The sequence below is a fragment of the Chanodichthys erythropterus genome, chromosome 6 (assembly GCF_024489055.1).
Source record: "Chanodichthys erythropterus isolate Z2021 chromosome 6, ASM2448905v1, whole genome shotgun sequence".
NCBI lineage: Eukaryota > Metazoa > Chordata > Actinopteri > Cypriniformes > Xenocyprididae > Chanodichthys > Chanodichthys erythropterus.
Genome location: NC_090226.1, coordinates 19712215 through 19735964, shown reverse-complemented (window position 1 = coordinate 19735964; position 23750 = coordinate 19712215). Strand labels below are relative to the sequence as shown.

Below are 23750 nucleotides of genomic sequence, written 5' to 3'. Positions count from 1 at the left end.
CTACACAGACTGTGAGAGTTAGCAGCTTGAGGTCACAGAACAGGCCACTATTATGTTGTAATTAAATAAAACAAATGCAAAAAAAAATGTTATACTCTAAAATACCTTCTGCATATTTTGCTTATAATATTTGGCATTGTGACATTATTTCAACACATTTATCCCAAATTCTCTTGTATGCATCTGGTATTTCTTTATGATGATTTTCATACTGTAATATATTACTTTTATAATTAAAATGTATATTTACATTTATTCATATGTGTTTGTTTGTGTATATTCATTATGATTTTATCCATATCGACATCACATGTCAAAATCAATTAACTTAATATACTTGTAGGCAGTACAACAAATTCAACCATGATGTAATAATACTTATATTATATGTTTAATTTATATAGTAATGTATTTTCCATTTACAGTAATGGGAATGAGAAAATGAGGATTTGGTGGTAAAATGAGCTACATATGAAAATAATGTCACAGCCTTAAGAGTAATCATTGTACACTTCCATAGAAAAGGGCACTATTATGTCGAAATTAAATATAATTAATGACTAAAAAAAACAACAACAAAAAAACAGTTATTTTTGAAACCAAATTGCACAAAAAAAACTTAAAAAACTTGTGAGGTGGCAAACACATTGTGCGTTCCCATTGTGAGGTATGTTCCAAAACGTAGCCAGAATTATGTTACACTTTAAGATACCTTTGACCCTATTTTAATGATCTAAGCGTGTGGTCTAAAGCACCCAGTGCAAGTGTCCGAATCAACTTTTGCTAGTTTGCTAGTTTGGCGCAAGGTCTAAAAGGGTTGTCCCTATTCTCTTAATGAGTAATGGGTGTGTTTTGGGCGTAACATGCAATAAACCAATCAGAGTCTCATCTCCCATTCCCTGTAAAAGCTAGTTGCTCTCGTGCCATGCCGGCTTCTAGCGAGGAAACGGATTTGCTTGTGCGCGAGGTTAAAGCGTGCAAGCAGACCATCTATGGGACAAGCCAGATTCCACCAAAGCATTTTCATCTTTATGCACACAATAATAATCTTTTACATTTGTGATCTTTTTATTTTAATATTTGGCATGTTTGTGTGCTGCTGCACATCCCTGTGTGTGTAATAAGCAAGTGTATGCGCGCATATAGGCACATATTACTAACAAGCTCTTTAAATAACAAATAAATAAATAAATTTGAAAAAAATTGCGGCATTGTCTTTAGACTAGGTTTCATTTGGTCAATGGTACAATCTATTTCAGTTGCCTCAAAATAGCAACGTGCCAACAATGCACCTGAACGCACCTCATTTTCAGACCAGCACGCCCATGGCCGCACAAATAGGCACAAATACATTTGCTATTTAAACAATGTGGCACAGGACGTGAAAATAATAACTGCATCAGGCTGAAACTAGCAAAAAACACTTGCTTGAAAAAATAGTTCAGTCTATTTAAGAAATCATAATTAACCCAATATCTGTGTGTTTTTATGCTCATAATGCTTAATTAAACATTCTGTTAGCTTAGCAACATGCTAATGTAAAATTTGATTGGAATCCATTGTGAATTTCAGTAGCTTGCACGGAAGCCAAAACATAGCGAAATATTATCTGGATTTTTATTTATTTATTTATTTTTGTAAGGGGGTGGTTATACACCATTTTAAATTAAATACAGAAAACTTTTTATGCCTTTTAGCCTGTCATGTACATGAAACACAAAAGCCCAACCTTTTGAAAACGGGTTTCAAAGTGCAATTTTTTGTGACAAATGCCAAATTCTAAATATAGTATTTCTTTACAAAGTGACATCGCCAACTACACAGTAAAATCCCCAGAGTTAAACACTGCTCAGAGTACGGCTGCGTCCGAAAACCTAGGTAGCTGTCTTGCTGCCTCGCTATCTTATAAGAGAATGACTTGTATGGCAGCATTTGTGCATGAAGGTACCTCACGAAATTGATTTCGGACAGACTTCTGAGGCAGCGTAACAGTTTAATGATCTACAGCAATATAGCGTGAGCTTTGGTGAGAACTAAACAAATATTTAATTACTACAGTAGTAATTTCTCGATAGAAATGATATCAAAATTGAAATATGTTGATCTAAATATATACATTTATACACAAACTGAGCAGCAAACGCAACCTTCGGACGCCATCTTTATTTTTCTAGCTCAACTGTCACAGAATGGAAAGCACAGGATTGTGGGATATTAAAGGCAGCTAAGGATACATCTACGCTTCCTTCAAAAATTTATCTGAGGAAGGTATCTCCTGAGAGAGGAAGTGAAGCTAACATTGGATTCGGACGTGCCTTCATGCCTTCTTACCTTGAAATGTGTCCTCGGAAGGCAGCATTTTTTAGTTTTCGGACGCAGCCTATATATGGTCCCTTTCTAAATAGTGTTAAAGTAACACTGAAGCAGAGTTAAAGTTAATGAGAAAATTAAGCAATTAATAAGGCTGTGACTGAAGTCATTTATAGTTCTTGTGTTTCTCTTTTCTTCAGTGATTCTGCTTGTTAACAGCAGGTGTTCATCAATAATGCTCAATCATCATTTAATTGTTTAATTATCTCATTAACTTTACTCTGCTTCAGTGTTACTTTAACACTATTTAGAGAGGGACCATATGTACTCTAAGCAGAGTTGATTGAACTGATTGAGAATTTGCTGTATACTGGCCTGGAATGCATATTACAGTATTTTTAGTCATTTTCGCGGATCAGTGTGAACGGGAATCGCTTTTACAACGTTGCCGTGACGCAAAACTTTTCAAAAACGCAAAGTAAAATCTGTACCATTCGTTCCCCGAATTATAAGGTTCTATCTGCATTCTGAGCAGTTTTGAGATATTGAGCTTCAAAGTTTTTGCAATCCATTCAACACTGTGGATAGAAACTTTTTGTTTTCTAAATTAAAAGTCCCAAAATGTACACAATATAAAAAAAAATAAATAAAAAAAATCACAATGTAAAAAAATTGTCACAGAATAAGAATATGTGAATAACTCAATTTTAACCAAAATATCAGACAGAACCTTATAATTCCAAAGGGACGCATTGTTGTGTACCCTTAGTTAAGATGATGTCTAAGTAGAATAGACAGTAAGGCAGCTCACTAGTTGGGACTACACTAGATTGGGACAGAGCTAAACAAATCAGTCTGAATCCGAATTGAAGAATGTCTAAGCACTTTCCACATCCCTTTCATTATTGGTTTTAAAGGTAAGGCCAGTAATTAGTTTCACTGATCCTAGGAAGTGTAACTAATCAGAATAGGCCCGCACCAGTCAAGTAGAACAGTAGTTATGTGCCTGTTCTCTTCCAGACTGCAAAACCAAAGTCAGTTCATCCCAACACAATCAATGACCGTCTTTGTGTTTGCTGTCACCATTGCCGCGGACACTTCTGGACCTCTAATTAGAGCGGAGGCATCAATAACTCATCACTCCCTTCATTAAACATATCGGCGGCCATGCAGCCGTCTCGGGGCAGTGTCACGGCAGCGTTTTGCTGCTTCAGTAGTTTGCCACGTCCTCCGCCGTCCGCGGTGTATGTCATTACTGAAGGGGTCATTTAATCACAGAGAGAGATCATAACAAGCAGAAAGAGGCAAAAGTAACATGCGTCCTGCAGCCGGTCCCTTATGCCCAGACACACAGAGAGCCTTTGAGTAATGAAGGACAGGAAATCGCATTAACGGGCCACGGTTAAAAGAGGGATTGGCCGGGAGATCAATGAGTAGAAATCAGTGTTCTTGAAGTTACTTTAAAACTCTAGTTATAGTTTACATTTGAAAAAGTGCAAGATGCTAATAAATTGAAGCTATTTGAGGACAATAATGAAGCTGTTTTAAAAAAAAATATAACTATCAAGAGTTTTTTATCTCTCTCTTTCTCTTTTTTTGGAATCAGAGTAGCATTTACCTGCCACAATAACGATTATTAGTAAATTGCAGTTAGTAATAGTTTTAATTAAACAGCAATTATTAATAGTTATTAATTAAATATAATTTATATTAAAAATAATTTGAATTGAATTAACTGAATTAAAAACAGTGAAATCAGCAGCACCAACTGGTACAGTATATTCTTATACTATATTATTTTCTTATTAAATATTATTAATCATTTTCTGATATTAATAATTTTCATTGAGACGAAAAAAGTAAAATGCTGCAAATAAGTCTGAGGAAATCATTGCTTTCCCTTCCTTCCTTCCGAGATTTTTGGTGTTTGATTTTTATTTTTGTTTATTTTATTTATCCTTCCTTCCTTCCTTCCTTCCTTCCTTCTGACTGAGATTTTTTACTTCATTTATTTTATTTTCATTTTCATTTTCATTTCATTTAGTTTCATTTCATTTCATTTCATTTCATTTCATTCCTTTCTTCCTTCCTTCCTTCCTTCCTTCTGAGATTTTTGGTGTGTTTGATTTTTGCCTCATTTTGTTTATTCCTTCCTTCCTTCCTTCCTTCCTTCCTTCCTTCCTTCCTTCCTTCTGACTGAGATTTTTGGTATGTTTATTACCTCATTTTATTTATTCTTCCTTCCTTCCTTCCTTCCTTCCTTCCTTCTGACTGAGATTTTTGGTATGTTTATTACCTCATTTTATTTATTCTTCCTTCCTTCCTTCCTTCCTTCCTTCTGACTGAGATTTTTGGTATGTTTATTACCTCATTTTATTTATTCTTCCTTCCTTCCTTCCTTCCTTCCTTCCTTCCTTCCTTCCTTCCTTCCTTCCTTCCTTCCTTCCTTCCTTCCTTCCTATTGACTGACTGAGATTTTTGGTGTTTTTGATTATTACTTAGGCTGCGTCTGAAAACGTAGGTAGCTGTCTTGCTGCCTCGCTGTCTTATAAGAGAATGACTTGTACGGCAGCATTTGTGCATGAAGGTACCTCACGAAATTGATTTCGGACAGACTTCTGAAGCAGCGTAACAGTTTAATGATCTACAGCAATATAGCGCAAGCTTTGGTGAGAACTAAACAAATATTTAATTACTACAGTAGTAATTTCTCGATAGAAATGATATCAAAATTGAAATATGTTGATCAAAATCGTACATTTATACACAAACTGAGCAGCAAACGCAACTTTCGGGCGCCATCTTTATTTTTCTAGCTCAACTGTCACAGAATGGAAAGCACAGGATTGTGGGATATCAAAGGCAGCTAAGGATACATCTATGCTTCCTACAAAAATCGATCTGAGGAAGTGAAGCTAACATTGGATTCGGATGTGCCTTGATGCCTTACTACCTTGAAATGTGTCCTCGGAAGGCAGCATTTTCCAGTTTTCTCGGTGGCTGCGTCCGAAAACTGGAAAATGCTGCCTTCCGAGTTTTTACTACTACTTACTACTGTAGTAATTAAATATTTGTTTAGTTCTCACCAAAGCTCGCGCTATATTGCTGTAGATCATTAAACTGTTACGCTGCCTCAGAAGTCTGTCCGAAATCAATTTCGTGAGGTACCTTCATGCACAAATGCTGCCGTACAAGTCATTCTCTTATAAGACAGCGAGGCAGCAAGACAGCTACCTAGGTTTTCGGATGCAGCCATTTATTTTATTTATCCTTCCTTCCTTCTGACTGAGATTTTTGGTGTGTTTGATTATTACCTCATTTTATTCTTTCTTTCTTTCTTTCTTTCTTTCTTTCTTTCTTTCTTTCTTTCTTTCTTTCTTTCTTTCTTTCTTTCTTTCTTTCTTTCTTTCTGACTGAATGAGAGTTTTGGTGTTTTTGATTATTACTTCATCTAATTTATTTTATTTATCCTTCCTTCCTTCCTTCTAACTGAGATTTTTGGTGTGTTTGATTATTACCTCATTTTGTTTATTTTATTTATCCCTCCTTCTTTCTTTCCTTCCTTCCTTCCTTCCTTCCTTCCTTCCTTCCTTCCTTCTGAACTTCTTTCCTTCCAAGCTTCCAAATGAGTTTTTTGGTTTGATTGATTATTACCTCATTTTGTTTATTTTATTTATCCTTTACTGAGATCTTTGGTGCATTTGATTAGTACCGCATTTCGTTCGGCTGTGTACAATATTACAATCATAGCAGTGTTGGAGATATATATTTATTTTTAGTAGGTTTTGAAAACACCTGAGACACTGTCACTCTATGAACAATGTAATTTTTAGTTAACTGCTACTTATAGTTAGTCAAAATGTATGCAAAAGGAAAGCATGTGAGAGGAAAAAAGTAGGTAGAAATATTGATGGCACACAGAAACGGAGAGAAAAGAGTAATGTGCGGCTTGAGTTTGTGAGTAGAGGGCCGGCTAAACAGTGTTGTAGACTGAGAGGGACTTCACCTTGAATATTAATGACGGTTTAAGCCCATCAATTCTTCACAGTGGCAGTTCTTGTAAGTGCAGACCGCTGCGGCCACTCCATCTACAGCCCTTTGCAATTATTTCTGTCTGACAGGAGACACTGTCATTTAGAGCAAAATTAGATGCATAGGCACAACTAGTTTGAAAAAAATAAGTTTAATGCTGATTTTGCTGAGGACATTTCACCTCTTAAGCCTCGTGAAAACTACAACCTACTTACTACTTCCAACTCCTAATTAAACCATCTAAATTATGTTACTTTGGCTTATACATATTGAGCTGATGATACTTCTTGTTATTTTTAAAGTGCAAATCATCTCTTAAAATGAATGTGTGATTTTACACAGAGCAGGAATAAAGTGGGTGAGAGAAAGAGATGTGTTATATCTCAGAGGTGTGCAGTCGTGACAAACAACAGCCTGTGAACAAGCTCGTTTTGTGTCCCTCAGCATGTATCATGAACAGCGGAGGGAGTTGTTGTGAACTACAGGATAAAGCGATTATGGCTGGGCAATAGAGCTGAAAAAATGTTTATCTTGATATCTTTTGACCTTTCGACTATATTTTATACATACAGATCTCAGATGGAACTGAAATGTTTTTTTATTATTTTATTTTATTTTATTTTATTTTATTTTATTTTATTTTATTTTATTTTATTTTATTTTATTTTATTTTATTTTATTTTATTTTATTTATTATTTTTCTAATCAGAGAATTCATCATTTCAACCAAAACATGATGTAGTAAATAAAATCCCCACAGATATTTTGTTTATTGGACATATCACCCAGCCATATTAAGCATGGAATCTCAATAAAGCTTGCTTGAGGGTAAAATATGGCCAAGATTAAGTTCTCATATAGTATTTTACATCATAAGCAATCCAATGAATGAGCCTTAATAAGGCCGATAGGAATATATCCTGTCTGATAATGTGATGTGCTCTGTGTGTGGAATTTCTGCTAAATTAACTGATAATAATTATACACCAGATTCATATCCAGCCAGATGCCTCTGCGGTGCCATCTGAGGGTGCAAAATGCAATTAATAACATTATCAATCTCATTATGTGGCAAAATATTAGCTGATCTACAAGAACTCATATACAGATGATTGACATTAACTGGTGAGATCATTTAACCAAAAGCAAACTCTCCATATTTCCAGTTCCACCTACACAGTTATTTATTTATTTTTTTATAAGAAATAGATATGTATATGAAATTTGTGCAAGACAGATTATGTAACTCTGAACATAACAGCAGCACAAAATGGATGTGCGTTACTTTGATTTAATGGGCAAATATTATACAATAAATATATCTAGAACTATGGGAGCCAATTTCCACCACATAAGAAAAATAATCATGGTAAATCATAATTATGTCATATATGATTATGATAAAAACTCATGAGTATGAGATAGAAAGTTGAAATTATGAGATACAAAGTCATAATTATGAGATAAAAAGTCAAAATTATGAGGTAAAAAAAAGTCAAATCGAATTTTCTGACTTACTATCTCATCATTTTGACTCACATAAAAATAGTTTTTGTCATAATTATGAGTTTTTTATCATAATTTTGACATTTTATGTCAATTTTGACCTTTTATCTCATATTGTTTCATCATTACAAAAAATATTTTTGTTATGAAATAGCTTTTTCTACACAGTATGTAACACTAATGGCACATTCTATCATGACCTTTGGAATTTCACCTATTTTTTTATTTTTTTTTATTTTTTTTCTTAATGAAGATTGATAAAGATTCCATTTGAAACTATTTGAGGCCAACATTACTGTAAATATTGACTGTTCAATTCCCGTTTATTTATATCAAACTGCAAATTCTCTTGGAATGTAATCACAAGCTTCATATTCAGACAACGCCTTGCAGTTCCTGCTGATTTCCATTCAGTATTTATCATGCAACATGGTGCAGTATGACAGTCAGCAATGTGGAAACAAGGGCACAGAGACAGAAAAAATAAATAAATAAGGGAGAGAGAGAGCTTCTTTGAGGGGAACGTGGTGCTCTGAGACTCTGTTCTGGGAGTCGTGTGTGACAAGCTCCCTTCCACTGTTATCCCTTTGTTTTAAGAGTGCTCCAATGGAGCAGCGGCGTGTCTCGACCATGCTGTACGGACCCCCTCCGCAGCTCTGTAGCCCCACGCCGCCTCTGCTTCTGCACAAGAAGACGCAGCAGTGATGAAAGGCGAGCACAGACACGCTGTCTCGTGCCACCAGAGCTCTTGACAGATTGTAGCTGCAGGCTTCCACAGCCAAAACAGCAGTGTTTCACCATCAATATTAATATAAACAGAAGACACATGTGGTAAGGCAAGATCCAAAAATAATAATAAAGCCATGTTGGTCAAAAAAGAGAAGGGATTTAATTAAAACTCCAAAAATATGGAAATGCATTTGATGTTTAATACGGTGGAATTGAGGTGTGTTCCTCTCAATGTGGTCCCATAAGCCTGTAAAAGCCCTTAACGGGAAGTTGCTTCCTTTCAGCTTCCTTTCGATCTCCTCCAATGAAGCAGTGTTTTCTCTGCTGAATATGTTGAAGGCCCCATGGATGAAAGGTTTTTTCATGTTAGATTCACTTTTTTCCTTTGTTTTTTTTCCAAGTTGTTCCATCCCACACTGATGTAGTTGGAAATGAGATGCGACGTTTTGTTGTTGCCGGTTTGTAGGTGTTCACAGCAGTGAACAGCGGTTGCGAGAAGTGTTATCCACGTTAGCTTTATCTCAAGGGATGTTAATGGTAGGCTTCAGCTATTTTTTATTATTATTTTTTTTTTTTAACAATCCTTTAGAAGATGTGAATAGTTCTTGGTGGCGTTAAACTCTTATACAAAACTTCTTTTTGTTTTTTTTTTGTTTTGTCTCTTTTTTGGTTTTGTTATGTGGTTGCTGTGGTGATCTGGGCTGTGTTTCACAAAAGCAAGCATGTGATATGATGTAATTGTGAGATATAAAGTCGCAACTATGAGAAGTAAAGTGACAGTTTCGAGAAATATAGTTACAATTTTGATATGATCTGTCTAGTCACAATTTTGTTTTGTTTTTTTGTTTTTTGTCATGATTCAAGCATTTAGAAACAAAGTTTATGAGACAGTTGTTGTCAGATTTCATGATAATTTATTTCAGTAAGAAAATTAACTGAAAGCTTGGCAAACAGCTGTGGAGAATTTGATGTTTCCCTATTCAAAGAGATAGGAGCTGCACTTTGCATGCTCGAGAGGCATTTCAACTATGGCTACCGAGTGAAATTACTTGTCTTAAAGGGACTTTGACTGTATATAGTTGCAATTTTGAGATACTGTATATCAGAAGTCAGCAATTAAGTTTGGCATCGGGCCAGAACATAGTCAAAGGATAATTAAAATTTTTTATTGAAAAATGCAACTAGAATTGCCTGTGAAAGACTGTTACTGTGTCTGTATTAGGACAGTCATTAACAAAAAGCTAAATTTTTTAGCCACAGGTTTTACACTGGATAAACTAATGTAACCTGGCAAGTATCTTCATTCACCAACTTGCAACACAGACCGCCTTGCTAAAACGCACACATATTATGTGGGAGATGAGGAATGGATAAAAATAACTTGAATAAGCCCATTAATGGCATGTTTGAGTCACGCTCTTAAAGGTGCCCTAGAACTTTTTAAAAAAAGATTTTTTTAACTGCCTATTTTGGGGCATCATTATAAATGAGCTGATTCAGGGCTACTGGCCCTTTAATTCTCCTGCTCCACGCCCACGGAGCTCGTGCTTGCCTTGAACAGGGCATAAACAAAGTTTACACAGCTAATATAACCCTCAAATGGATCTTTACAAAGTGTTCGTCATGAATGCGGCATGCATGCGTCGGATTATGTGAGTACTGTATACTGTTATATTGTTTACATTTGATTCTGAATGGATTTGAGGCTGTGCTCCGTGGCTAACGGCTAATGCTACACTGGTGGATAGATTTATAAAGAATGAAGTTGTGTTTATGAATTATACAGACTGCAAGTGTTTAAAAATGAAAATAGTGACAGCTCTTGTCTCCATGAATACAGTAATAAACGATGGTAACTTTAACCACATTTAACAGTACATTAGCAACATGCTAATGAAACATTTAGAAAGACAATTTACAAATATCACTAAAAATATCATGGATCATGTCAGTTATTATTCCTCCATCTGCCATTTTTCGCTATTGTTCTTGCTTGCTTACCTAGTCTGTTGATTCAGATCCATGCACAGATCCAGACGTTAACTGGCTGCCCTTGTCTAATGCCTTTCATAATGTTGGGAACATGGGCTGGCATATGCAAATATTGGGGGCGTACACCCCAACTGTTACGTAACAGTCGGTGTTATGTTGAGATTATGCTTGTTACACAATGGATCTTAACTTATTGTAATAATTATTTGACGTATCCTACTTTTACACTCAGAATTATTCCTTGGCATCCTCACGCACTAAAGTGCATCTTTTTTAATTGTTTGCATGCTGGAGGTACGCTATTACGTAGTGTGCAGAGTGATGTTAACATTTAAGATCGCTGGTGAGAGAAAATGGCACTATCAAAGAGTCTAAAGTGGAAAGTTGTCAGCGCAAATAGGGCATACAAAGAAGAATGGAAAGACAACTATGCATTCATCCTAGTCCTAGTTTTGTGAATGCAAAGCTGGTGTGTCTTATCTGCAACAAAGTTGTCGCTGTTTTCAAAGAATATAACACCGACATCGGCCGATAGCAGCGCGACAGGATGCTACAAAAGATAATAGAACCTATTACTACACTGGATGCGACGCGACACAACACAACACATTCCCGACAACAAACTGATTCCCCATTCTATTTCTGATGAAGTCCAAGTGCTTTGCAACGGTCGGTTTGTCGCGTTCAGTGTATACAGATTTAAGCTGTTGCGGCGTGTAGACATGTTGATAATATTAGAAGGCACCACGAGACGAAGATCTACTTCAGAACCAGCTGCTATTAAAATAAACTGGCTGCAGGCATGGACCAGATATTATTGCTGGCGGGCCAGTTTTGGCCTGCGGGCCGCCTATTGCCGACCACTGCTGTATATAGTCTACGTATAGTCCATTTTTATATGTTGTTGCAATTTTGATATGCTAAATAAACACCATTTTGTGAGTTAAAAAGTCACAAATGTTAAATATATAATCAGAAGTACAAGAAATAAAGCCAAAATTTTGTGATAAATATACAGAATGTCAATATACTGTGTCATTTTGATATACTGTATATAGTCACAATTTTGAGACACTGTATTGAGTCTTTACAGTGTATATAGTCATTTATGTTTTTGCAATTTGGATATGCTAAATTAGTTTCTGAGTTATACAGTCACAATTACAAGTAATATCTAGTTCTGTCATAAAACTCTAGAGGACACAGGCTGATATGTCCTTTACAAGTAGTCTGCAAGCAATCACATCATTACCGCATGGCACAAGCTGATTGGCCTCTGCTGATCCTTCAGCGAATGAGATTTCTTGCTCAGCATCCTCCACCATCCCCAGCTCCACCTGCCTAGATTTGCTATGGGATTTATGTGTCTATTTATGCAGCAGCACCATATCTTACATGCTTGCAGAAGCGTGTTTGTGTATCTGTTAGCAGTAGCAAGTCCATACTTGCTCTTCTGCAGCAGCAATAATCAACAGCAGATCTAGTCTGCCAAGACCAAATACATTAACATTGCCTTATTCAATAACTTTTGAGAGTTGTCATGATTGAAATTAAGTCACACTTTTAAGATTTAGTTGCAATTTTGACATAAATTTGCAAATATTAAAAATAAATGCGTCATTTTAAAATAGTCACTATATATGTAGTCACAATTCAACCTTCGCTGGGAGTTTGATTGACAGGTGATCTGACCATTCATAATGCTGAATCTGCCATTTTGTCCAACAAAGCAGATGGGAGAGAGTAGATTAAAGGATTAGTTAGATTTGAATTTTGTCATTAATTACTCACCCTCATATTGTTCCACACCCTGTAAGACCTTCGTCTTAGGAAGAGATGATCAGATCACATGCTGCTTGAACTTTGAATATTGTTTGAATTTCTTAAAAAATTATAAAACTTGAAAGCTGAGACTTTGTTTATATTAAAAGTAACCTGCTCTGTCTTGTCGGCACGTTGTCAGTGTCAGTGTTGTTTTTTACTGTGTGAGAGTACCGGCTTGTTGGATGTAGCAAAAGTAACTAAGGGAGGCAGGTCTTTGCGAAGGCTCAATTCAACACAACTGTGATGAACTCACAGTTATGAGAAAATTGTAATTTTGATATACATAGCGCTATTTTTATGAAATAAAGTCACAGTTAATTGTTAGAAGATGTTAAATTATGAGAAATTAAGTCACAATTACCCTTTTTAAAAAAAAAGTCAGTAATTCTAACATAACAAACTTTGTAGTCTTCAAAAACTAAGTAACTCATATACATCATTCATTTGTACCCACATAGGTACAAATGAAAAGTGAGTCCCAAGTATGATGGACACTACTTTTAACATTATGTGATCACGATAACTCAGGTAGAATGGGTTACCCAGTATGCATGACCTGGGAAGCTTCCAGAAAGCTGTTTATTTTTGTAATTTGGGCATCATGTTGTGCCCCATCACTGTGAGAAAGGCCACCTGATCCCTGATCAGCAGAGCTGGAACAGACACAGGATCCATCTGTCCACCTGTGCAGCAAGAAAGAACAAAATACACAAGGGTCAGGCCAGGTACTTTTTCACAGTATCAGGCCAGAGATTCTAGTTGAATTTTGTAGCTCTATGAGAAAGAAAGGAATGAAAGTGATACATAGAATCAAATGTTTCTGGTAATTCATATGATTGATAGATCATTTATATTAATCTTTCAGTGTTTGTTACGTTGTGTGGTGTATATTTCTGTAGAGTTTATTCTCACTACTGTCCTTTTATTTTGCTCAGTGAGAGTTTTTTTGTCAGATCGTCAAGGTAATGACATGCAGTGAATGTAAACAACAACAATCCAGGGGCTGTTGCCAGTTTTTGCCAGTTAAGAAGTTATTACATTAGTAAATATTTTCAGATGTTTTAGTTATTTGCTTTAACTTTAGCATAATAACAATATAAAGGGCAATTTATTCATGCAAACAACTTTTGCATTTTTTTTTTTTTTTTTTGTCCAAAGGCCTTAATAACAATAAAAAATAAAGATATGACATCCAAAGTCCAAAGTATGTAAGGTAGTACAACTAGATCTCTTTTACTGAATCCAAAAGGTTTTAATTATATTTTGCTACATATAAAGGTATTTTAAAGATTTTGAAGTGTCAAAAGGTCATTCATTTTAACCGTCCAAAAGCCAATATAGCCATTTCATTTGTGATTAAAATATCTTAAAATGTAATAAATGTATATATTTTTTATTCTGGCATGATTTTGTAACATTATATATTAACATAGTGCAAAATGGTATTAAAATTATGTGTAGAAGTCATTGCTTTGTTTTGAGAAAAAATGTCCGGAAAATTAATTTCATTGTCATTTGGAGTAACCAATATAAAGGGACCATTTTGGATCAAGTCATGAGGTCAATATCATGTGACAGGATGTGACATCATTCAGACACCTGCAAAGTAACTAACTCTCTTTTAACTATTTGAAAAATTCATATGTTTTTACTTGCTCATACGCATGTACCGAAACATCAGGTCATTCGGTACAACCGCTATAAAACATGGAAAATGTTGTAACATTTTAATAACTTGTACTAAAGCTAGCTAGATATCAACCTGTTAGCATTGTTTGAAAATATCATCATTCGGTATAACCAAAAGTGTCATTCGGTAGAACTGAAATTCAGATTAAACCGAATGACTTTTTCGGGTTTAAAAAAAAAAAAAAAATGACAAAAGCAGTGTTAATTGATTATAAAAACCACATAATGTCATTGTTAAGACTTAATAAAACTTCAAAATTAATTAGATCGCCATTATGTTTTTTTTTTATACTTTTAAAAACCTAATTCGTCAATGACCCACACATAAAAAATATATACAGTAGCTGTCTTTGTATAATATTTTGAGGGTCGTTGGCCTCAAAAACTCCTGCTGTAAGACAGTATGCTAGAGCAGTTCAGAGGCTTTCCACACTAAATCTGTCAGTGATCTGAACAGTTGCTTCTGATTAACCAGCGCTCTGGCATTTAGTAAACCCTCAGTACAAGCTTGGCTAATTGTGCTCCTCCTTCCTCCTAAAAAGCAGTAAAAAAGAGAATGGTCACATTCCATAACAGCCTCTCCAACCTCTTCTGCTTCTGTCTGCGAATTTGAAATACGCCCCGAGTCACCAGCCATCCACATTTTGCGGAGCCGTAATTTGAGTCATTGTGGTTTTGGCTGAGCCTGCTAGTGTTGTCAGTGTGTTGTGACTGTTTCTCTTTTTGTGCTGTCTCTCGGATTGTGTGTCTTATCAGTCCCTGACCACAGAGGCGTGCGCTTAATTGTCCCAGGCTCTCTTTGTTTCCGATTCCGGAAGAGCCGTTTTATGTGAAAAGATGGGTTAATTGGTATTTTCCCTGATAAAAGCGACATCTAAAACACTCAAATCATCCCAGATGCTAACAGCTTACATTTCAAATATGTATTCGCAGGACACGGTGGTCTTGGAGAAACAGGCTGATAGAACGTGATAGGGTGGGCAATGAGGGAATTAGATTATAGCAGTATTACATTTGCCACCATGTGATAATTTCCAAAATTGCCAGCCACTGACGAGCTGGAGACTTTAACACGTCCTCCTGTTTGTTTGCTTTTCATGGACAGCAGTCAGAGCGCAGAGATGCTAACTTCATGTAGGGGTGTTTGTAAAGCTGAGGACTAAATATGCACACTGGAAAGTTTAAATGGTTCTGCACTGATGCGCCCCAGTGGGTAAAAGCTTCAGAAATGTTCTCGTGTTCAACATGTAAATATCACTTTCGCTCAATAGGTTACTATCACAAGCAATTTACCGTAACGAGTGTTATTTTATTCCTAAGAGTATTTTAAAATGTTTCAGGTGAATGAACACTCAGAAAGATATCATAACGAAAGCTGCTTAGAACTTCAACTTAAACATATTTTAGTTAGATGCCAAGGAAGTCATTCTAATTTTAGTTTTCGATTCAAGCTTTATCTAAATGAACAGAAATTGAATAGTTTAGTTTTTGTTAACAATAACAATATGATATTGGCCCCCATGAGGGAGTAGGGTATTCCTGCAATATCGGAAGCTGCAGTTTCAGGGATAGTACACTTTTGGAATGTACTAACAGTTTATACTGTTTTATTTTGTAATTATATTATTAATTCTCTGGAATGATTTAATGGCTTAATTGTTTAATTGAATTGATATTTTGTCCTAACCAATCCCTAACACTAAACACAAGTGTTGGTAACCCTCTTGAAACATTTAACCTAATTTGTTTCAATATATCAACTATATTCTAGTTTTAAATTGGAAAGAAAGTCTATTTTCTGTTTATGTGCGAGACTTCAGTTTATTAGCCACTTCACGTCTGATGTGTGACCCACTTAACAAAGTGCAGTAAACAGTAAAACAATTGCATTACAAATTAGTGTGTTTATTGGCACTTTGCATCTGTGTGAAATTTGAATCCGGTCTGTTGGAGTAGAATTGGCTAGGTGGTGCTGTCACAAAAAACTAGGGTCCTGAAACTGCAGCCGCCAGTATTGCAGGAATATAATACTGCCATGAGGCAGGTCGGCTTTAAAACTTTTTATTTTCTTGTTTTATTTTTTTATGAAGAATAAATTAATTACCTGTAACTATAGCAACATATTCTATTAGTCTGTAATCTTTATCTCCTATAAGTGTTTTTATTCCAGTAATATGATAAACTGCCAATCGATTCAGTAGTCGACTGACTGAATGAACGTTTAATTTGTAACAGTAATAAGAACTGCGCCGACCTATCTGCTTTTCAGCCAATCATTAGGACTGCTGGGGGAACTTTGCATCATCTTTATATTCAATAGCCCATGGTTACATACAGTATAATACTTTAATCATTGCTTCTGCTATACAAAGTAGTATAAGCTTCAATATAAGTAATGCAACAGATTTGTGAATATTGTCAAAAAAACAAAAGATCTTCTGACTCTGACTTCAGAGGCCTTTCTGTCTGACCTGCTCGACGGTACTGTGTTGGGGGTCCCAGGGGGTTGGCACACATGATAGCGTTTTGTCGTCGTGTTTAGTATTTAAGAGCTGAGAGGAGAATAAATGGAGATTGATGTTTTGATGGATAGTCATTGACTTCTAACCTTTCTCCCAACATCTCAGATGTGCAGAAGCGTGGAGAGATGGCAGAGGAAATTTGCAAAGCTATTACCTGAGTGTCTTTCTAAATCATATGCCTCCGAGAGGAGACAACTGCAGTAATACTTGCCATTTACTGGGCAAATTATCTATTATATTCCTGCCTGATGGGTAGCTGAGGTCAAACTCACTTTGGATGGCTTTAGGGGTGTGTGTGTGTGAAGGGGGTGGGGGGGGAGGTCATTTTTACATCAAACAGACCTCTGTGTTTGTCTTTGCGGATGTGCTTTACACCTTCTTGCACTAAGAAAATGTCATAATCAAGGACTTTCTGAATCAATTTGCTTGACGAATTTTGTGTTGTACTGTGAAACTATGACTGGCCTCCAGAAATCCCCTTTTTTACTGAAAATTACATTATTTGTGTATTTTTGAAGGACATGTGAATGTTGCAAAACATTCTGAGTGGTTGCTAGGGTGTTTCTAAATGGTTGCTATGGTGTTCAGGGTAGTTGCTTACTAGCCCAAATCAAAATCTCTCACTTCCCAGGTCTTTGTGATATTCTGCAGGTTCTTTTAAGTCTAAGGGGTTTTCTTTTTGTCTGATTTATCATCCCACAGGCAAAAATTGTATTATCATACATCTCCTTAGGGGTAGGCGATATGACCAAAATCTTATATCACAATATGAGTAGTTTTATTTCATGATATATATTGCATTTTTTTTTATATATTTATTTTTGCTTTAGATAAGGTTTTAAGATATTCAAATTTTTTAAACCATTGGAATTTCAGTATCACAAAAAACTAACACTAGCCAAAGTAAAAAGACAAGTTAACAGTCGGTGATAAAATAAGTAATTGCAAGCAATAGGACAAAGACCTACCTGAAAAATTCAAGCCCTAAAAAAGAAATTCTACATAAATTGTGTAAATTAAATACATATTTATTCATATTACAGTTAAAAAAGTGAGGTATATTAGGCTGTCGGCACTTTACACTGATCAATTCGCCAATACCCCATACACTGATCTAATACACTAAAACACATGCGATTTCTTTCTCAACTCTTTATATTCATTCAAGACTTAAATGATTGTGTTTATGAGGATACTTGCAAAGATGACCATTTTGATACACAAGTGTGTGTATTTGACCGTTCAAACCTAATAATGTAGCAAAATAAACTCACTTCAGTACGCACAAGCTGTATGAGCAGTGGCTTCATGTGTGCCCAGAAACCATCTCACAGCACGCACATAAACTGAAGTGATTGGTAACACTTTATTTTAGGGTCTTTTAACTAGTTGCTTATTAGCATGCATATTACTAGAATATATTGGCACATATTAATGCCTTATTATGCATGACGTTATTCTACATTCTTAATCCTACCCAATACCTAAACTTAACAACTAACTTACTAACTATTATTAAGCAGTAAATTGGGAGTAAAATCTTTACCGATTGACACATTTCTACTGGTTAATCATGTCTTCAGGTATATCACCCACCCCTAAATCTCCTCAATAAGCTGCACGATATGAGGTGCCATTCTTGTCCGTAGCATAATCCTAATGATTCCTTTGGCTAAGAAAGCTTTTTATGGGTACCCTGTTCAGTACCTGATTAGAAATTATACAAAATTGCTTTACAATTTATTTAGGCTGCATTGCGAAAATCGTATACTCTCTTAGTAGGTACTTCTTTTGAATAAGTAATTATGCCGCGAGCGCTAAAAACGTATGTTCTATATAATCAAGTCAAGGGGCCCTATTTTAACGATCTGAAACGCAAGTGTCAAAGCGCGTAGCGCAAGTAACTTTGTGGGCGGGTCTCGGCGCTGTTGCTATTTTCCCGGCGGGATAAATGGCTCTTGCGCCCGGCGCAAATCTAAAATGGATTGGTCTGAAGTAGCTTCATTATTCATTGGTGTGGTTTAGGCGTAACGTGAAATAAACCAATCAGAGCGTCATCCAACATTCCCTTTAAAAGCAGGTGCGCAAGTTCCATTATGGATTGCTATTATTATGGCGTATTTACCAGGCGCATACCAGGAGCGGTTCACAGCCGAGGAGACTGATGTTCTTGTAAGAGCAGTGAAAGACAGAGAAGTTGTGTTGTATGGGGATGGGAGAAACCCACCCAAAATAGCATCCGTTAAACAGGTTTTTTCACATCTTCGTGGCACACCACAATGATTTCCGTCATCTCATGTGTTAATATTTTTTTAGTGTAACAATTTATGATTTGCAAAAATAACTGTTGCATCTGTGTAGAATACATGAGCAAAGTGTATGCGCGTTGTGCACGCTATACATTATGGTCAAGCATGCGCCCTTAAAATAGCATAATGAACAACGCGCAACGCGCTACTGACTTTAGACTAGGTTTTTTCTGGTCAGTGGCGCAAGTGTTTAATGGAACAGCAAAATAGCACCAGGGATTGTTTGCGCCTTTTTTGCGCTGAACCGCCCAGGGAGCGCAAGTTCATTCACTAGTTTAGCGACGTGCTTCTGTGGAGGGAAAAGCGCGCTTTGCGAGGGTGGAAAATAGGAATGACACATGCGTCGGTGTACAAAGTCAATTGCGCTGGGTGCAAGATAGGGCCCAAGAAGTCAAGTCACCTTTATTTACATAGCGCTTTTTTACAATGCAGATTGTGTCAAAGCAGCTTTACAGTGATAACTGGTATATAATTGTGGCTGCACAGCAGCTCTTAAACAATGGTGTCAATTCAGGCAGATCAAAGCACTGTTGAATATCAAATGTCAAGTGTCCCCAACTAAGCAAGCCAAAGGCGACAGCGGCAAGGAACCCAAACTCCAACAGGTGACATCAAGTGGCAAACAGGTGGCAAATAGGTGTTAAAATGGAGAAAAAACCTTGGGAGAAACCAGGCTAAGTCAGGTGGCCAGTTCTCCTCTGGCGAACAGTGCTTTTTTACGATTCAGGTAACTATCATAAGTCCGATAGGATCGCAGCATTTGAAGTATTTATTCCAGTTCCATCCAGCTGAGGATCATATTCATCATGCCAGTATGGACAGTTTGTTGAGGAGCTGTGTCATAGCTGTCATGTCGATGAGGACTTCACAAAGGATGATCTAGTTGACTCAATCTCTGCTGATAGTTCAGGGCTACATTCTGGTCGTGTCAAGGCATAGGTCCTCGATCTCACCTGGATACGGCCCAGACCCGGTAAACCTCGGGATAAACAGAGAGACTATTATTAGCATAGATGCCATTCTTCTTCTGATGTAACGAGTACATCTGGTCTTATAGGAAGTGTTCCCGGTTCCGGCTGAGCTAATTTATGCAGCCTAATAATCCTTTAACAGATTTGAAAATATAAATTGATAATGTGTGATGTGTATGCCAGGTTACAGAGATGCGTTTTTATAATATGAATGTAATCTGAACATACTACAATACCAGCCTCAGTCCACAAATCCTCTCATGGGATAGTAAAGTGTCCATTGAATTCGGGCTTCCGAATCTTGCTAGAAATAATAGGTAATTTGAGAACTTTGTGCCTACTGTTTTATAAATACTGTGAATTTGGATAGACTACTCTTTTCACATATTGTTTCTCAACTACTATATAGCATGAAAGTATGCGATCGCTGATTTCTGATTCAGAGCTCTCTCATGATAGTATGTTGGTTAATGTTGTTTAAATTCACATTATTTCCAATACTAAAAATGATCGCTTTTAGTAAGTTAGCCCTCATTTATCAAGCTAACAGCTTAGCCTTCTAGCCAGGGGCGTAGCACCAAATTTTGGGCCCTGGGTACAAACCATCTTGCTGGGCCCCTGTACCAAATACCATAGTGATACCAATGGGTGGGGTATTGCATTTTTATCATAAAAACACTTAAAATGTAAACGAAATAAGCCACACTCTGATTAATATATTTTTGTTTCATTGTCAAAAGTACTACTAACTTCCTAAAATATCCTTTATTGTCACAATACCCTTTTTAAAGTGTAGGCTAAGTACAAGTTAATTGCTGATTATTTGTCTGTTTAAAATAAATGCAGACTATAGAATCACATGGTACACTAACCGCCAAACTAGACATTCAGTCTTTGAATTACGTTTTAAAATAAGTCATTTTCAATCATTAAGATGTGCATTAAACTGAGAACAATCCTGTACTTAATGTAAGAGCGTGCGCGAGCTAATTTGCATAACAATGCGGTAAAATAGGCGCTAACGATCTGTGTTTTCGCGGGTGTTAGATTTTGATAATGGAGGGAAATATACAGTGTTTTCATGTAAAGTTCTGACTCTGGGGAGAACTGCAGCAGAAAAGGAGACAAGCTGCGCAGGCTCCGCCTCCGTCTGCTTCTCACTCCGTTATTTACTCAGAAATATTGTTTGCTCGCTATGTAGGGTGTGATACTATAAAGTATTGGTATATTATTCAAATAGAGTACGAACATAAATGTATGCTATTCTACCTGGAGTAGATATTTTGTATTTTGTAGCTCACCTTTCTTTTCAAAAACCTGAGTGAGCAACTGCTTGCCCTCATTTGCCTTTCTCTCTTTAATCTTCTTTTCTTTTCGTTTTTGAGCCCCTGATTTTCCTTTCTTAAGGAAAGACATGACTCTTCCCCTGTCTTCCTAGTTCATATCACGGCTAACTCCAGCTCCTGTCTCATTAACTGATTCACGAATCACCGCAGGTCCGCAGAAGCACCTGACCTGCGGGTCGTACCATTTACATTGATTCGAGAGGGGTGGTGGGGCCCTGCACAGCATGAAAATGACTTTTTTATATACCAAACCAGTGCCTAACTACAAGTTTAGTTTTGCACAGCAACTTTTTTATTTGTAAATAAATGCTATACAAATGTTAGTGCATGTATATGTATGTATAGAAAACTGACTTCTAAGGCCCCCCCCCTGCCTCGGGCCCTGGGTACTCGGTACCCTTTACCCCCCCAGTCCGACGCCCCTGCTTCTAGCAAGATTGAATAAATCTGATTAAGGATTTTCCATAACAATGGCCCAAATTTGATTTCTTAAGGCCCCAAAACACCATAAACAATCGCTATAATGATGAAATTTTAATAATCCACAGCTATAATGACACAGAGGAACAATATCATTGGAATCTTTTTCATAACTATTCTTTTCCAGCTGATGAACAATAAAAACATTGACAGTTAATCAGGATCTACCTGAGGTCTAGCGTTAAAGTGGCAGACAACATGACTGCAATGAACGCTTAGAATAAACAGAATGCTTTTGTGCATTGGTGTGGATGCTGATGTAGTTATATTTATAGTTACCGTTTTTGGAGTGAACGAGTCTTTGGGGTTATCAATTTGTTCAGATCCCTAACCCTGAGCGATCGTTATAGCAATTCTTGCCTAGCAAATGCTAAATATATACAAGTATTTACTTACAGTATGTAAACGCTACCAGGCTTAGACAGAAAATGCTAAGTCTTGCAATCATAAAGGATTAATGCTGTTAGATTTAATATCCTTTGATTTAGTATTAAATAACAGCAGAGTTATGGCTCATAGTTCTTTTTTCACTTTCAGAGGCAAAGAAATTCTTGGCAGAGAGTTTAAGTGTGTGTAATTAAGGAGGCCTTGACACTCTAACACCACCACATCTGTCTCGTGGTGCTAGTTGCTAGGTTGAGCCACTTTTAATGACTTTTCGGTATTCATGCATTAAAAGGTAATTAGCTGATCTCCAGTGATCATCCCAGTCAAGAGTCAATTAGTTAAGGTTTTTGTTAATGTGAAGCAGGGTACTAAGATAGTATAGACATGCTGACAGATATTAATTACCCAGCAGCGATAGCTAAGATACTAGAATACATCACCACGACTGCTAGTGCAGATACACAGGGTCATATTAAAGTGAATGTGACCTAGCAGTTTGTGTTGTAACCTTTTGTCTTTAGGGTCTTTTAAGGAGTTTCTTCTCTGGTATCTGAACCAATTTAACCCTGCCATTTCTGGTGCGTCTTCAATAAAAAGTTTCACAGTTAATTGACCTTCATGTGGACCTTGGATGCGTCCAGATGTTCCTCCAACATCATGCAGAGCTATTCTGCCCTTTATATTAGCCTGTAAAACGTTACCAAAGAGATAAAATTAATAGATTAAAACTGAATTATATACAACTGTTATTAATATAGAGCACTGCAACACTCCAAGTGAAGGCAGATGGGCATCATAGTCATTAAATCTTTACAGCTTATTGAGTTTAGAAACAGTGACAGGGAAGATAAACTTCTAGCAAGTTGTTTACTCATAAATACTGTTTGACTTTTGTGGGAGGAATGTGAATGGTTTCTGATTTTTTTGGTCCTCCGTCTTAGCCATGAGTAGAAACACAATTTACCTTGTTAAAGTGTGCCACATTTATTTTTGTCTACAACTAAGTGGTTCTGAAAAAGGGGCCTTATTACGAAAGGCACATGGACAAATCGTGGGTAGATTAGAGCAGGTTGCTTATTCATCACAGCGTTGTAAGACAAGGGTGAGACAGAGTGATCCGGCCTTTGCTTTCGCACCTCTGTGAGTGACCAGTTTTGTCGAAAAATGCCAAGCTGTGTCTTATGCCAAGGGAAGGAGAAAATGGGAGACTGCTGTGCAGGGAAGTGTACCAACAGCATGTTCCAAAGCCGGTCCAAGAATTCCATATGGCCATACGTTTCACAGCGATGTCAGGCGTTTCCTTGCCAAGCGTCAATGCAAAAACTACTGTCATATTAGGTCAAAGCAGTCTGAAGGTGAGCGAGATGCTAAATGCAAGTTAGGCAGGAAATCTGGCAACGTCCCTTGCCAAATAGAAAAAGGCCACTCAAGGTGTGCGATGGGATAGCTTTACGGTCTCTGTTTTCCAGTGATCTAACTGATAAGTTCTATAATGGGAGCATGTGCGCTATAGCCGGCAACACTCTCTTTAACATTTACAAGGTTTTAGGATTTAATGAAGAAAGGGGCGTAAAGGCTCTCTGTTTAATTTGTTGGCCTTTAAATGGACTGCAGGGTTGTCTTATGACTATTTGCTAAGCAGGGGGTGCGGTT

The 23750-nt window shown here is 36.7% G+C and overlaps 1 protein-coding gene across 7 annotated transcripts in view; it reads left to right on the top strand.

Annotated features, from left to right (window-relative positions):
• Positions 1 to 23750, top strand: part of nlgn1 (neuroligin 1) — a 269285-nt gene that overhangs the window by 12760 nt on the left and 232775 nt on the right. Inside the window, exon 2 of one of the 7 annotated variants that reach the window (XM_067387363.1) lies at positions 6690 to 6696. The exons of the other annotated variants lie outside the window; for them this stretch is intronic. Within the exon in view, the coding sequence (XP_067243464.1) occupies positions 6690 to 6696 (7 nt within the window). The remainder of the gene's footprint in view (positions 1 to 6689; positions 6697 to 23750) is intronic. 7 annotated transcript variants of the gene reach the window in all.